This window comes from Cutaneotrichosporon oleaginosum (assembly GCF_008065305.1).
Source record: "Cutaneotrichosporon oleaginosum strain ATCC 20508 chromosome Unknown ATCC20508_contig05, whole genome shotgun sequence".
NCBI lineage: Eukaryota > Fungi > Basidiomycota > Tremellomycetes > Trichosporonales > Trichosporonaceae > Cutaneotrichosporon > Cutaneotrichosporon oleaginosum.
The window spans coordinates 2,186,351-2,200,893 of record NW_027072174.1 but is presented as its reverse complement, the minus strand read 5'-3'; the positions used below and the strand labels follow the sequence as shown (position 1 = coordinate 2,200,893).

At 58.8% G+C, this 14,543-nt stretch overlaps 10 protein-coding genes across 10 annotated transcripts; 5 read left to right on the top strand and 5 right to left on the bottom strand.

Moving 5' to 3' along the window:
* Window positions 1-1,046: 1,046 nt before the first annotated feature.
* Window positions 1,047-2,153, bottom strand: COLE_06399 (uncharacterized protein; the record flags this gene model as incomplete). Its single annotated transcript, XM_018424269.2, has 5 exons — window positions 1,047-1,301; window positions 1,334-1,834; window positions 1,867-2,019; window positions 2,055-2,080; window positions 2,114-2,153. The coding sequence occupies 5 exons, from the start codon at window positions 2,151-2,153 to the stop codon at window positions 1,047-1,049; spliced, it is 975 nt and encodes a 324-aa protein (XP_018276024.1).
* Window positions 2,154-2,639: 486 nt separating this feature from the next.
* On the bottom strand, window positions 2,640-2,894 carry COLE_06398 (uncharacterized protein; the record flags this gene model as incomplete). Its single annotated transcript, XM_018419827.2, has 1 exon — window positions 2,640-2,894. One exon carries the CDS (start codon window positions 2,892-2,894, stop codon window positions 2,640-2,642), a length of 255 nt encoding a protein of 84 aa, XP_018276025.1.
* A 784-nt stretch (window positions 2,895-3,678) lies between these two features.
* On the top strand, window positions 3,679-5,015 carry COLE_06397 (uncharacterized protein; the record flags this gene model as incomplete). Its single annotated transcript, XM_018425571.1, has 10 exons — window positions 3,679-3,752; window positions 3,830-3,908; window positions 3,956-4,020; window positions 4,071-4,138; window positions 4,250-4,371; window positions 4,403-4,481; window positions 4,518-4,572; window positions 4,616-4,674; window positions 4,753-4,892; window positions 4,926-5,015. 10 exons carry the CDS (start codon window positions 3,679-3,681, stop codon window positions 5,013-5,015), a joined length of 831 nt encoding a protein of 276 aa, XP_018276026.1.
* Window positions 5,016-5,171: 156 nt separating this feature from the next.
* Window positions 5,172-6,188, bottom strand: COLE_06396 (uncharacterized protein; the record flags this gene model as incomplete). Its single annotated transcript, XM_018425032.1, has 3 exons — window positions 5,172-5,792; window positions 5,845-6,005; window positions 6,038-6,188. 3 exons carry the CDS (start codon window positions 6,186-6,188, stop codon window positions 5,172-5,174), a joined length of 933 nt encoding a protein of 310 aa, XP_018276027.1.
* A 483-nt stretch (window positions 6,189-6,671) lies between these two features.
* On the top strand, window positions 6,672-7,586 carry COLE_06395 (uncharacterized protein; the record flags this gene model as incomplete). The annotated part of the gene is made up of 3 exons (XM_018424270.2): window positions 6,672-6,868; window positions 6,998-7,076; window positions 7,110-7,586. 3 exons carry the CDS (start codon window positions 6,672-6,674, stop codon window positions 7,584-7,586), a joined length of 753 nt encoding a protein of 250 aa, XP_018276028.1.
* Window positions 7,587-7,847: 261 nt separating this feature from the next.
* COLE_06394 (uncharacterized protein) lies at window positions 7,848-8,557 on the top strand (the record flags this gene model as incomplete). The annotated part of the gene is made up of 4 exons (XM_018421545.2): window positions 7,848-7,910; window positions 8,004-8,037; window positions 8,132-8,202; window positions 8,522-8,557. 4 exons carry the CDS (start codon window positions 7,848-7,850, stop codon window positions 8,555-8,557), a joined length of 204 nt encoding a protein of 67 aa, XP_018276029.1.
* A 603-nt stretch (window positions 8,558-9,160) lies between these two features.
* On the bottom strand, window positions 9,161-10,078 carry COLE_06393 (uncharacterized protein; the record flags this gene model as incomplete). Its single annotated transcript, XM_018424271.2, has 1 exon — window positions 9,161-10,078. One exon carries the CDS (start codon window positions 10,076-10,078, stop codon window positions 9,161-9,163), a length of 918 nt encoding a protein of 305 aa, XP_018276030.1.
* Window positions 10,079-10,771: 693 nt separating this feature from the next.
* COLE_06392 (uncharacterized protein) lies at window positions 10,772-12,369 on the top strand (the record flags this gene model as incomplete). Its single annotated transcript, XM_018419828.2, has 4 exons — window positions 10,772-11,197; window positions 11,408-11,544; window positions 11,633-11,716; window positions 11,766-12,369. The coding sequence occupies 4 exons, from the start codon at window positions 10,772-10,774 to the stop codon at window positions 12,367-12,369; spliced, it is 1,251 nt and encodes a 416-aa protein (XP_018276031.1).
* Window positions 12,370-12,395: 26 nt separating this feature from the next.
* Window positions 12,396-12,584, bottom strand: COLE_06391 (uncharacterized protein; the record flags this gene model as incomplete). Its single annotated transcript, XM_018424272.2, has 1 exon — window positions 12,396-12,584. The coding sequence occupies one exon, from the start codon at window positions 12,582-12,584 to the stop codon at window positions 12,396-12,398; it is 189 nt and encodes a 62-aa protein (XP_018276032.1).
* Window positions 12,585-13,989: 1,405 nt separating this feature from the next.
* COLE_06390 (uncharacterized protein) lies at window positions 13,990-14,502 on the top strand (the record flags this gene model as incomplete). The annotated part of the gene is made up of 1 exon (XM_018425572.1): window positions 13,990-14,502. One exon carries the CDS (start codon window positions 13,990-13,992, stop codon window positions 14,500-14,502), a length of 513 nt encoding a protein of 170 aa, XP_018276033.1.
* Window positions 14,503-14,543: the final 41 nt, after the last annotated feature.

Sequence of the window (14,543 nt, the reverse complement as noted above, 5' to 3'; positions counted from 1 at the left end):
CCACCGGTACCACCATGTTCTCTGTGGAGAGACGTCAGTATACTGGAGAGGATTGAGGATGGTCGACGTACGAGTTCAAAGAGCGTTGTTAAAGACCGACGCTTGCATCCAGTGAAATAGTGTCTCCACCGAAGTAGAGAGCGTTAGCTAGAGACTCATACGACGCCAGCGAGTGAATGTACTTGCAAAAAAGCCGATGTGGGTCCTGGAAGCAGCCGTCGTAGCTCATCAGCAATCAGTGCCGTCGAGCGACGGACATACTTTCCTGCTGTAGTCTGCACAGCACCAACCTCGACGCTGCCCTCTTTGCCCGGCAATTGGCGACCAGAGTCGTCGATCGATGCATTTCCCATCGCGCTTCCCGCTGCCCATCTTCTAACGGCATGTGCGGTGCGAAAACAGTTCGTAAGTCACCGCATAGGGGGTCTTCTGCCGTTGAGTCGATGAGAATCGCAGTAGATCAAGGATGGAGTGAGTGTAGGATGAAGTGAGTGCAGCGCCACTTGCCACGGCAGTTCCCTTATCCCGCACAGCAAACCCGTTCCTGGGTGCCTATGGCAGCCTCGCTCAACCTGCACATAAGGTACTACACACCATCAGCTGACATTTCTCGCTGCGGGCAACTCGTCGGGCCACGTCGAGGGAACGGGATTGGGTTTGGTAGCTGGATGCTTCGAGGTAAGGGACACCTAGATGAAGTGAACGGTCAACCTTATTCCCATTAAAGCGTTAAGCGTGCACAGGAGTGAGAACTCGGCCCCAGATATGCATGTGACAACACTGACACCTTCACTCAGGCAACACTCGGATATCACCTGACCCGATGAGTAGGGGTAAATCAGACCTCGCTACGCTTAATGCTGATAAAGTTATTTATCCCAACCTTCCGAGGGTGACAACTGTGCAGCTTCAGCGAGGGAGGCTACGCTCACAGAGTCTGGACTTGAGTGACACTGAGACGATCCGACGGATAGGGCTGTCAATATTCCGTTGTCAACTTCGGGAAAGCTTTCATCGGGCTAGTTGTCGTCAGGTCAGCGACATTGCTACTTGCCGTCCTTCTTCCAGTTCTCATCTCCACCAATGAAACGATATACGACGCGACTGTCGCGGTCCACGCAGTTTGGGTCGGCCGAGGCTCGTGTGTAGACGTCAAGACCCGACTCCGCAAGATACATCTTAGCATCAACGAGTTTTGCGGCCTCCACGGCGAGATTATAGTCCTTGCGCATGAACTGGACCTTGAAGCCGGGCGCGTAGTCGTCGGATGCTGGCGCTTCGGCCTGCACGCCGGGCACGGGCTGATATCAGTCCCGTCCTCAAACATGCATACATTACAGCTCTGGTTAACCCAGCTTCCGCCAGTGCTGACGGCGAGGACGTCACGAAACGTGACCGGGTCGACGCCCAGGCGCATCGCGAGGTTGAAACCTTCCGAGGTGGCGATTGCGATCGTCCCTCCCACGTAGTTGTTGCAGATCTTTGTGCAGAGGCCCAGCGTAGGCCCCCCACACTCGAAGATGTTCTTGCCCATGAGCTCAAGAAGGGTGCGAATTTCGGCCAGCCGCGCATGTCCAGCGTTCAGCCCCATCATGAACGTCAATGTCCCCTTGTCCGCACCCGCCGAACCGCCTGATACGGGCGCGTCCACGAATACCGCACCGGCCGCCTCCACCGCCGCAGCGACTTCGCGCGAAGTTGCCACATCGATTGTGCTGCACTCCAGGACGAGTTTTCCTTTCAATACGGCCGGATCCGATAGGGCTCCACCCTCTGTCGTCGCGTACACAGCTGCAACGTGCTTGCCCTCCGGAACAATCGAGAGAATGACGTCCTGACACTCAGCGGCGTCGCATCCAGACCCACGCTGTGCTTGGCAACCTCCGCAGCATTCTGTGAGATGACCACTGGCCCAAGCGACCCGTACTCTGCTGCGAACCGCTCGGAGACAGACTTTACCACATCATTGATGTACAGCGTACTCGATGACGGCAGCTTTTGGCGCAGGTTGCGGGCCATCTGGCGGTCAGCGTCCGATAACCTGGAGAGCTCACGTGCCAGCCCATGGCCCCAAGGCCAACTCAGCGTCAGCGGAGCGGCGATAGTCACAAACCGAAGCCAACAGATGCTGGCATGCACCACTGCGTTGACATGCTTTCCATCGTTGGTAGCATGAGGAGGCGTTACTGAAGACTCGCTGCCCGAGCTAACCCGTGGGATGCAGATTGGGGTGGGCCGGTTCCTTCACCGATGATGACGACATCGGATAACGCCGACAGCATCTGTCTCTCAATTCGACAACCGGTTGCTGCCTCTTGTGTGCATGCCACAGTTGAAGTTATTTCATGGATACAACAGTACACGTAGTGCAACAGATCAGTGCGATCCGCTACTGGCTCAGAGGCAGCCAGACACTGTAATGTTTAAGACCGCTGGACCCTCCTATTCTCGAGATCTTCGCAGACCGGCAGATAGATCCCCAGCTACATTATCACTCACGGACTGCAGATCCCACGAACTTCCTTAGTCACTTGACGATGGCATAATACCTGAATCCATCCCTTACCAACGCTTAGCCAAGCTGGAACAGATGCACGATATCAGCTTCTGATATCCGTGTGGCTGATGAATCGATAGTTCTATCTGTTTTGACGGACGTATCGGCTGATCAGTACTGTGCACTGTGAAACTCGGTGTGATCCATTTTGCCGGACGTCAATGACGCTGCAGCCGTGTGCCGTCTTCTGGACCAGTTGTCCGTGTCTTCGCCGACGTGACCATTCGGGTTGGATCACGTACCCACCGTCTAGCAGCATACATGTTGTCAGTGTGCAACTGATCTGACAACTGTGGAGCCGCCTCCGCAAGATCAGCCACTTGTGATGTTTTAGCATATCAGTTTTCGCGTTTCAGAGACCAGGAGTTCTGGCACTAAACTCGGCTTACCGGTCTAGAGCTCTCGACGCCGGTATTTGTGCGATTACCGCAAGATGGGACCTCACCCGCGAACCCCTGTGCACGCCCCGTGTCGACCGCCCAGGTTGGAATTCTAATTAAGGCGAAGAGCTTCTGCACCGCATAGAGCTACGACCCCGCGGGAATACCGCTGGGCGTCATGATCGTCCCGGCCCAGGCATACCCAGCATGAATGAAGAACTGGATATGTGCCTTCTGCCGACCTCGAGAAGCCGCTCCTGCTGTCTGGGTAAATTACTCCCCTTTCGTCACCGTTGCTGTCGCGTTTCAAAATGTGGAACGCAAGTTTGGGAAGCTGGTAGAAGCAAGGGGGTTGAGTGGAACGATGCGTTGAAACATCTTGGGCGTCTGCGCTGCGTTCCCCGGCGTCACGGCACAGAGCCACATTCCTGCCCCGCCGTGCTGCTGGCCGGAGACCTCCAATTACTCTCCCGGGGGCGTTCTGGAGCCGCGTCAGGAACGGTTGTCACTTGACGCGCTCATCGCCCACTGAGAACGCTACGCAAGTTATTAGATGTACTGACAGAGCCCATGGCACCCACCGCGACGACTTTCACTTTCTTCTTGCGCCTTGTCTTTTCTTGACTCCATCGCTGTTCAGCCTCTCAGCCTGCTGGCTTTGAAGAGCAACCTCGCCAACCCTGCCCAACCGAAAACTTCCCTCGTCCCGCATCCGACGACGTCAGATGACCCCGGACAATCATGACCTCAATGACTGAGTCGCCTCCGATATTGCGCTCCACGCTCATGGTCGAGCCCATGTTGGAGTCCGTGCGGTGAGTCAGCTAGCGGCGGCGGCTAATTTTTGCCTCAATGCGCTTGAGGACATGCACCTCGCCCTCCTGAACCCTAGCCACGACCACCTCATCACAGCCCATCTCTCGCGTGTTCACGCGACCGGCAGCCGTTCAAGGGTCCTCGACGTTGGGATCGTACGTTCCCACTACTAATGCTCATCTATCCGTCAGTTAACCAGCAGGGCACCGGCACGTGGGCCACTCTGCTTGCACGTCATCATCCCTACGCCGATGTCGTGGGTGTCGAGTGCGTTAGGCATCGGCAAGCGCTTTCTGCCCTCAGGGGGCTTACACCAGCATATCGTGGGCAGCCTTCCAGCCCCCGGTCGAGCTGCCTCATGGCAATGTCGACTTTTATACTGTTGGTAAGTCTGTCTGTGCGTTTTCTCTCACATATTTACCGCAGATGTTACACAACCCCTGCCGTGGCCCGACAACACCTTCGGCGAGTAACACGTGGAGGTAATTAACTCCAGATATGATCCACGTCAAGTCGATGGTGATGGACATCCCTCACTATCCGCAACTAGTTCATCGCCTTTCCCGCATCCTCCGTCCTGGAGGACTACTCATCCTGGTCGAGAGCGAGCTGTCCTACGTAAGTGTTGATGCATCAACGCCAACATCAGGTGTCAGCCAATGGCCCTCCTTCCGACAGCGTCGTCGTCTGGTCGGAAGCGCTGCGGCGGGCTCTCGCAGCCAAAAATAGTGAGCTCAGAGCCGGTTCTGTGCAGCTAACAACAGCTGATGCCGATATCATTTCTCACCTGGACGGGGCTATCGCTGCCACCGGCATGTTGTAAGTGCCCTTCCGTACGCAGATGGACCCGAGCTGAGTCCAGCTGCCCTCAATTTTTCTTCCAGGAGATCGGCTGCCCAGTTGGCGGATACATGACGGGTGGTAAGTTACCGAGGGCGCCGGAGACTGACCCCTAGCGTCAACGGATCAGCAGGAATGGGGCCATACAGCTTATCTCAGGCTCCAAAGCGCTCCAGAAAGCCGGGGCGATCCAGGCAACAGTGATTCGTGCATCCCTGTGGCGCATCATCTCGTCCCGTCTTGACGACGGCCCGGAGCGCAGACAGCTGGAGGCTACGCTCGACGCATGCGCTGCCGAGGTGAGCCTCCTATCACGTTGTGCACTCACACAGCTCTGCTCACCTACTTCGCGTTACCTGCAGCGCCTCTTCGCTGTGTATGCCTACAAGCGCTTCCCGCCTCGCGAAACACCATTTTCATGACATACTCAGTCCCATTCACCGTACGTTTCTGTTATTTATCGCTGGATGATATTGAGAACAGTCGTGAACATTCGTGGGACCGCTGCTGTACTGCACATGCATTGCTCGACCCCAGCGAACAGAGTGGTGAGTGTGAGTAGTGCTACAGAGACTCGCCTAGCGGCGCTCGATGAGACCTTCCTTGTCGGCCTCGGGCGCCCAGTACACAATTGCGCGACCGGGGTATGGGGCGCGACTGGAGGGCACGTCGACCACAAGAGCAAGCATCGTATAATGTCCAGCGGCATTCTTCACGTAGTCGGCGCGCACCTCGCCAATCTTATAGGTACCGGGTGGGGGTGGGGCCGGGGACGCTGAGCGCACGGACTTGGTGCCGGGACGGAAGTTGAAGCTCTGCGTGAGGCGGCCCAAAAACCCCGGACCTTGCTGTGCCTCGGCTGCGGCCTTCTCGCGCTCAGCCTTGGCCTCGGCTGCAGCCACCTCGAGCTCCTCCTTTGTCGGTGGACGCTCCGGTCCTTCGGGGTCCGAGACGAGCCCCACGAAAGTACCGGCCGTCCGCAGAGAATCTGTAGCTGTACTAACCCAGCGCTTGGCCCATGAGTGTGGCTCGGGCTCATCCCGTCCACGTCCATGCGCCCAGAAGCTGATGATGACATGCTCACGCCCTGATACAGGATGCCGCACCAGGCGATGCTGAATCGGCGCTGTTCCGCGCGTTGGTGCTGCTGAATGCGGCGAGTGTGTGAATGCAACTGGAGGCAGGAGATGGCGGTCAAGCTAGGGTCAGCGGCTCTATGTACGCAAACGGCAAAAGACGTTCTGCACTTACCGCGTCAGACCCGCGGATCATGTCAATGCACTCTGAGTACAAGACGCTGGGCGAATTCTTGGCAAAGAGCTCGGTACTGAGCGCAATCGCGAGGACGACGAAAAGCCCAGCGCCCGCCAGCACGATGAAAAGATTGCCAGACTGGCGCACCATGCGACCAACTGCCGTCAGCTCTCTTCCAAAAGCAACTCACGCTTCCCTCCAACCCCGAGGTCACGCCATGGTGCCCATGTCTTGGTGCGGGCAGCGGCGCCAGCTCCAAGCGGAAAGGGCCCCGCATGATCACGCGCGGCTTCGTCTGCGGCTCCACGCCTCCGCGCCTCAGCGGCCAGACGATCTAGCATTTCGGCAGTGCTCTCTTGACTTCCTCCACGGCCCGAGTAATGCTCCGGACGCGCGAAGGAGCGCGCGGAATTGGAGAGGAGGCGGGCTGAGGGAAGGGTAGAGAAGGGAGGACGAGTGATGGAGAGTGGAATGAGGATGACTCGTTGGCCAAGGCCAGCGCACAGTGGCGCGAGGCGGAGAGCTGGCCGCATGCTGGATGAGTTGCGGATCGATTGAGAATGGAATGGACGATGGCGCACTTGGCGGATATCGACTGCTGTTGGGATCTTCTGAGAACAGCAGCGGCTGTGGAGATCTGCTCCCGCTAAAGGAAAAGCCATATCTATAAGGATTGTTGCATTAATGACGTCGGTGTTGTCACCAGCCTCGCCTCAATCCCATCTTATCTGCTCCAGCTTTGTTTGTGTCACTACTCCATTCGTCCATCCATATCATAACCAGCTCCCCACATGTCGACGCGCTCCATATCCAGGACACCTTCGATGGCCAGCCTCCCCGGGACGCCCTACAGCTTTGGCGGCGAGGAGGGGACTAATGCCAAACTCCAGCATCTCGCGACGCAGTTCGTTACTCACACGGTGACCACTCGCGCACAGCTCAAGGCACTCGGCGAGGAAGTCAGCCAGATTTTAAAGATGCAGGAAGAGGTGAATTCTCTGGCGCGCGCACAAGAGTCTAGGTGAGCACCATGCCTTGGGCTGGGGTCTGGTGAAGAGCGGAGGAGTTTGCGGTGATGAGGAAGGCAGGAAGGTGCTGGTAACGAGGCCCAACTATGAAGCGTCTTGGGGAGAGCAGCAGCTGACATCAGGCGCCAGAACCGCGTGCGTGCGCTCGCTGGCTTGGAACTGGTCCCCATCACTCTCCGCGATCCACCACCGAAACTTCCCGTGAGCTACCCACATACTTGCATTTAACAGTAGGCGATCTCTTCGCTTTCGGCGTTAGAGAAGATGTCCGCCTCCGAGCTCACGGGCTGGTACGGGTACTACACCTCCGCGTCCACTCCGCCTCCCAGAGAACGACAAACCCTTATTGCCGCACTCACCGCTGAGATCGGCCTCTCGCCGCCCCCACCGCCTTCTTACGCGCAGGCTACCACACCTATGCAGGTAGTCGCTAAGCCTGTTGTCTCCTTAGCCCCATCGCCAGTGTTTTTGAAATGGGCGGCTGTGCTGGGCGTGCTAGTTGCCATCCTTGGCCTGAGCATCGTCAACCGCGATAATGGCGCGCTCCAGAACATACTGCAACAGATCGTCCAGATTATCGGCCAGTACCTTCTTAAGACAAGCCTGTTCGTGCAGAACGCCAGTGTCAAAATGCTCGCGGGTGCCGAAGCATGGGGGTCGGCGCTGCGCGCAACGCGGGTCGGCACTGTACGTCTCGACAACCCCGCGTGAGGCAAGACCAACGAGTTTGTCAATCGCCGGACCAATGTTCTTAGATTCATAGATGTTGCTCATATGGTGTATGTACAGATCGCATCGCAGGCGGCGAGCGGTGATGACGCCGAGCAGCGGGGATCCCCGCCCCGCACCACAGCCATGCCATGCCATGTTGGAGGTGGGAAATTGGTTCCGTTGCCACGTCCCTGTCGACATCTCTCGCGCTTCTCCATTTCGTGTCGCGAGCCGCCATCCCGCAACAACAACACAATCACTATGTCCGAGAGCGTCAAGGAGCTTGCCGACATCCCCCAGTCCTTCGTTAGGGAGGGCATGCACGTGAGTTTGCACTGGCGCGGGTGCGCGGGTTTTTCTTGACCGCTGGTCCGCATCCACCACGCTAGCAATCTGCGACTGCTCAGCTGACTCCAGTTCATGAACCGCTGCACCAAGCCTTCTAAGAACGGTGCGTCGCGCACGAGTCTGAACGCTGCGATAGCGCGCACTCCGGTAGCGCCGGTCGCTATGCCCGGCGACAGGATGGAAGAAGCTTACACCAGAGTACATCCAGCTGTGCCGAGCCGTCGGGGTCGGGTTTTTGGTGATGGGCTTCATCGGATACTTTGTCAAGGTGAGTCTCGTTGTGGGTGAGGAGGGTGCGCGTGCGGTTGAGAGCTTTGCGAGAAGTTGGATTATGTTTGCCAGAACTAGGTGGCAATTTACAGGGAGAGGGTGTGCTCGCGACGGTTCGCAACGGCGACGTTTGTTGCCGGATCGTTTTCCGCTCTGAGAAGAGGTGATCCTACTTCACACGATGGAAGTGGAGAGATATGACGCGAGCTGTGCTGTCTGCAATTGCGCTGGCGGGACGACAACGCGGTAGAGGGGGGCATATGATGGCGCAACTCTCCTGTGTGACCTTGGGTCCTCTTACGCAATGCTAACGCTAGCTCATCCACATTCCCATCAACAACATTCTTGTGTGAGCCTGCTGCTTTTCCTTGGACCTTACTGACATACAGCGGCGGAGCATAGATACAGTCCTTACAGAGAGAAGGTGTATTTGTATACCTGAGTCGTGGACAAGGCGAGGCCTAGAGGAGCTGCAGTCAGTTGCACGTAATCACTGACGACAGTACGGTCTCAGCAAGAGCAATGGCCAGCCCTAGCCGCGGCCTGCGGAGTGGACTTCCTGTGCGGCCGATGCGGGGCCGTCATATACTAGACTGAGCTATACAGGCACGTGGAATGGGCAAAGGCATCAGCAGGCGTTCTCACATGTGGCCGCGGATGGCGACATAACTCGAGGACCAGGCGATATCCGGCGGCATAGATGCTGCACATTGCGCATCGCGTGCTGTGGGGCACAATCGCCGCGCAATCGTGGAGAGTAAACCTCGACGCATGTGACAAGAAGCGAGAGGTGCAAAAGACTTGTTTCCAAAGCGTCCTGAGCGCAGTGCTTAGCCCACCCACCATCCCGACACCGCACGCATCGCACAAGTTCAATTTACATGATACAATTCAGTGATGCTACAAGCGCCTCGATCAGAGCCACTAATCCTCTCATTAATGTGACTCAGCCATGTTTACCACCCGACGTCGCCTCCCTGCCAGCGCTCAATGGTGAGGCCAGTCTGCCCAAGAGGCTTGGTGATCACCCAGCGCTCGAGGTCGTACGTCTCGTATGCACCGCGCGCCTGCTTCATGGCTTCGATGTGCTTGGGCCCAGATATGGCGTTGACGGCGTGCTTGCGCGACTGCCAAATGCAGGTGGCGAGATTGAGCCCGGTCTCGTCTGGCACGCCGTACCAGTACATGACAAGGCCGCCGTTCATGACAGCCTCGGCATGTGCAGCGCGGTCGGCGGCGTACAGAAAGAGGCTGGAGGACTCGGGCCGGCGGCGCGAGCGGAAGACGACGCCGTACCACTCGCGCTCAACATCCTCAGGAAGGCCGAGCTCTTCCCAATTGAAAGCGTCGGGATACTCGCGCGCTGCGTACTTGTTGTCGAGAGGGCGGAAGAAGTGGAGCGCCTGGTGCAGGAAGAGCGAGGCAGGGTCAATATCTGGCAGACGAGTGTCAAACTCAGTGCTGTGCTCGGAGAGGTGCTCGTGTGCCTGCGGCAGGCGAGAAAGGAGCGGGGGCAGGTAGAGAATTGGGTCGGAGTGGGGCACAGTCTCCGCGATTGCCGGGGGAGGGTGGTGATGCGCCTGGAAGACGGGGGCGGCGAGGGTGGTTGCGCTCACGCGGCGTCCAGCGACAGCCGGGAGGGAGGGAGTGGGGGGAGGGCTTGTGTCGTTGAGGTTGGGCAGCGCTTTGGGTGAAGCATCGCGCCCGCGGCCGGTTGGGACATTTTGCTCAGCGCGCCCTCTGTGTTCGGCCGGAGTGGACAGGTACTCGGGTGCAGAGGAGGGGATGTCGATGGCCTTGGAAGTGGTGGGCGAGCGCTCACGCTCGAGGTGTAGTGCGCGTGAGTGTGGCGAAGGGGCAGTAAGAGCAGCCATGATGAAGCAGCGAGTTGTAGGTGGCGAAAGAGTGAAGGGCAGTGATAAAGCTTTTATGTACCAGCGGCGCACGTCGTCGCTGGGCAGAATTGCGCCGTGCACTGTGGAGTCGGTCAGCAAGCATGGCGCCATTGACAGCCTCGGTAGCGCTGTTTTGTTGGGTGATCGCCAGGGATTAGTGAGCCAAGATTAGTGGGATTAGGGTGCGCGAAAGTCTGGACAACAGGCCAAGCTGGGACGGAAATGGCCCAGGGTCAGCACGTGACGTTGATCATTGACAACTGGGCGTGATTTACAACGCGGGAGGGAGCTAGAAGGCACGACATGGCGACTATGTTCGACGAGTATGGCGGTGGTGTGCGCCAGGCCGAGGACGGTGCGGAAATGGCAATCCATCGCGTGCCGGCACGTATTGTCAACGTCGCCCCTCATTTCCCATGATCGTCGTCTAAGCGTCGCCCTAGTTAAGAAATAGTCCACCTGCGCGCCTGCCACATGGGACGGAAAAACTCCGGCGATTAAGCGGAGACAGAGCACACCCCGTGTCACGTGACTCCTCGCGTCCTCCACTCCACAGACGTCACTGCGCCGTTGCGGCATGGCCACCACCTTCTTCGCTGACGCGGCTACCCAACGTATTTCTTTCCCCATCACCTGGCGCTACGGGCGTTCTGGATTGGTATCCTAACTGCAATGGCGGACCCTCTCGACTCGCGCGCGCTCCTGGCGCTCGTTACCTCCGTCGCTCCGTCTGTTCACGGCAGCTCACCTCTTCCCCGCACGACGGATGCTGCTGCTGCCCTCGTTCATGTCATTCACGTGGCGCTTGACTTTCGCCTTGCTCCCAGTACTCCGACACAAGCAGACGTCGCGGCGGGCGCACAAGATGATCTCACAGAAGCAGCTGGAGATGGGGACAACGATGACGCCCGGTCTGAGACAACGACCGCCGTCGACCCCGACGAGGGCCCAGTGTCTGAGAACGTCCTCCCGGCCTCGTGGAATGCACGAGGCGAAGACTCGTACATGTTCGAGTACCGGCATCCACAAAGTGCGATGACGTTTCGTGTGCGGGTCGGCCGAATGGGTAACCGCATCCAGGTCGATGCCATGCCTGAGGTGAGTTTTGTGGGTGCCGCGGAGCGAGTCGTGCAGAAGGGAAATTGGGACCCCAGAGGTTCAAAGGCAGTTTCGATTGCTAAGGTGTTTTATTTTGACTGTACCGGATCGTTGGGAAGTTTGCCGACCGAACACCCAGCCGGCGGCGGACAGTCAGCGGTGCTTCCGATACACCCTTACCCTATCTCGCGACCCATCGCTTACAGGCAGGACGGAGTTCCGCACACTATCTCGCTAGTCGTCAACGACTTGCTGGACCCCTCAGCATTCCCGGTTCCTTCCGGGCAAGCCGCCAATGCTGAGGGCGAGGCGCAAGCCCACGCCCTCGGTTTCCGCTCCTTGGATGCGTACGTATCTCTGACGACGTCCTTGTCTTCACACCAGCGCACCGAGCCACTGGCTCACTGGCGCGACTGGAATAGCTGCTGACCGCAGTGTGCGCACGTTTGTTGCCCAGTATAACCGCGAAATCATTGCACGCCTCATCCCCGGTTTGCAGAAGGATGGTTATCGGGCACCGTGAGTCACTCCCCCTTATCTATCGCCACCCCGATTTCTGACTGGACAGCCAAACTACCTCTGCCCCTGGGCCCTCCTCTCAACGTGATCGCCCACCGCAGCAGCCCGAACCCAGCGGCGGGCCTGCGCGGCCCTCTCCTTTTCATGACCCCCTGCATCCAGCCGCCGCGCCTGCCGGGGTCCCAGCTGCCTCGATAGGGCACCGCGACCTAGACCCGATGGGCGGGCGTATCGGCCCGGGGTTCAGCCGCCCTGATTTTGACCGCGGCGGTGGAATGCTCGTTGACTTCAACCATCCTCTGTTCGATGGCCGACGAGGCGGACAGCAGCAAGGGCCAGGGGGGAGTATCAACCCAGCTGGTGCACGTTGGGATCCAGTGGGACCTGGTGGCCCGCTCGGCCCGCGTTTCCCTTCTGCAGGAGGCAATCCTCTTGGTGGTTTTGGAGTAACTGACCCCGAGTGGGGAGATGAGATGCCTCCGCCAGGCGAGCGCGGGCCAGACCTCAGTGGGCGCTTTGGACCTCGTCGCGGTGGTGGCGGAGGGGGCGGCCTTGGCGGGCCGGGGATGGGCGGGGGTTTCGGCGGACTGGGCGGATTTGGTGGCGGACGAGGAGGGGGTGGGTTCGGCGGGGGAGGGGGCATGTTCATGTGAGCCGCGGATCAACCATGCAACGGCCATCAAGCTTCCGGTTTGCCGCGGCCAGAGGAGCCGGCGCCTGGAGCGTGCTTGTCACGGTTTACGGGACGGGGGGTCGGACATGCGGAGAGCGGGCGGGCAGAATAAAGACAGGCAGTGGACGGGTGGAAATCGGGGTGGAAATACGCCGTCTGGTATCTCGGCCAAGAGTGGACTGTACATGGAGTCATGCATCAAAATTGTGTACGCCGCAGCGCTCCCAAGTTGCTGCTGCTGAACTGCTGACCCGTGCAGCTGGGTTTTTTCAGACCTCTACCAGCATGCGTGGCAACGATGAGCGTGCGATTGTTTCGGCGTGATTGCAGGGCCTTGTCGATCGCCCCGAGCGCGCCGTGTCTTCCGGCTTTCGGGTCACGCTATCGCAATGCAACGCCGGATGTTGATTCTGCCGCCATGGCATCATGATGGAGGACTACCCCTCCGATGACGCGCCAACCCGCCATGTAGATCGACATGTACTTGCGTCTGGGAGCGTGCATGACTTTCGTTGGGGAAAGGAGAGGTGGAGGCGGCAGATGTTGAGCAGCTGACGTGAAGCGAAGCGGCAGTTGACATGGATCGTGCACATGCGCCCGCATCAGGCCCGCATGCCTAATACGGCATACCGAGCATACCGTGGCGAGCACAATGGCATGCGGATGCCTCCTTGCATGGGTTTCAGAGCTCCAAGCTGCGAGCCAGGCGGGGCCATCAGCGTGGTGTCGAAAATGCACACATGCATGCACAAAGGTTCCGAGACCTGCCGAAGCGCAAGCGCGAAAGATTGGTATCGGGTCGAACAGCCCGATCCATGCGATACCGTCTCCCTTATCCACTGCCGGATTTGTGCTTTTGGGTGCATTGTCCGGCTCTCCGGCTGTACCATTATGCTATCCGGCGAAGCTCTTCTCCGAGTCGAGTTCTAGCGAGCACAAGACGTCAGAGCAAGTGGACGGAGTGGAGCGAGCGTCATGCGGCGTGGGCAGACTTGAACATTGCGCTAAGCCAAGGCAATTTTGCTCCAAGATCATGACGACGACGACAACGAACGTGATGCCATCTGCCATGGCAGCTCGCCTCGCGGCATATGCAGCGGTCCATGCGAGATCGGCACGCGCGACACTGGCACTCTTTTACCCCGCCGAGCCTACGCACGGGCCTGGCAGTGGCGTTCGGCCGCGCCATTGTCGATGCAGTATCGCGAAACGTGCTATCTCTTGTCTTGGAGCGAAGCCGCCCGGGCGGGGAATAGGGCAAACATGTGCCAGACGTCGGGCCGGGAACCCCGAGTGACCGGTGACTTTTGGCTCAGTTCACGCCCTGGGTGGAGCCGGACGTCGCCTGCGCCGCCCACCGGTTAAGTCGGCGACTACGACCCACCCAGAATTCTGCTTAAGTCTAGCCCGCTCTGGCATCCTTGTCTCTCCTCATCACATCGCTATCTCTGGATCTCATAGACCACCACTGGACCACTAGACCTCTATAGACTTTTTAAGACGTCGACTCTGTCGACCATCTCGCGCACCCATACCACCCGCGTCGACTACACTCGACCCATCGCCGATTCTCCGCCTCCACCCACATCTGCTTATCAACATGGACGACCTCATCGCAACGCTCAACGGCGGGATGCACGTCTCGCAGGAGAGCTCCGAGCTCGAGATGTTCAAGGCTACGCTCGCTCGGGCTCTCCCCGCCGCACCTAAGGCCCACCGCGGCTCCATCTCCCTCCACGCCCCCTCCTTCGCCACCTCGTTCCAGGAGCAGCCGCTCTACTACATCCGCGAGGACTCGCCGGCACCGCCGTACGAGGCCCACACCCAGCACGTGCCCTTTGATGAGGATATGGACCTCGAGGCCGCCTTCGCCGGCGATGCCTTTGCACCCCTCCACCAGACCAAGCAGGAGGATGTGTGGGCCGCCTTCCGCCCCGACGCGAGGCCTGCATTCTCGTTTTTTGGTGGCGAGAAGCAGCAGCCTGCAGTTGCGACTTTCCAGTTTCAGATCCAGCAGCAGAAGCAGCAGCAGAAGCACCAGCAGCCTCAGCCCCCAGCGCCACAGTACCAAACGGACGAGGATGCCGCCGAGGCCATGATCACCGACGAGTAAATTCCTCGCTTGGAACAGATCTGGCTGCCTCGCTTGAGCGA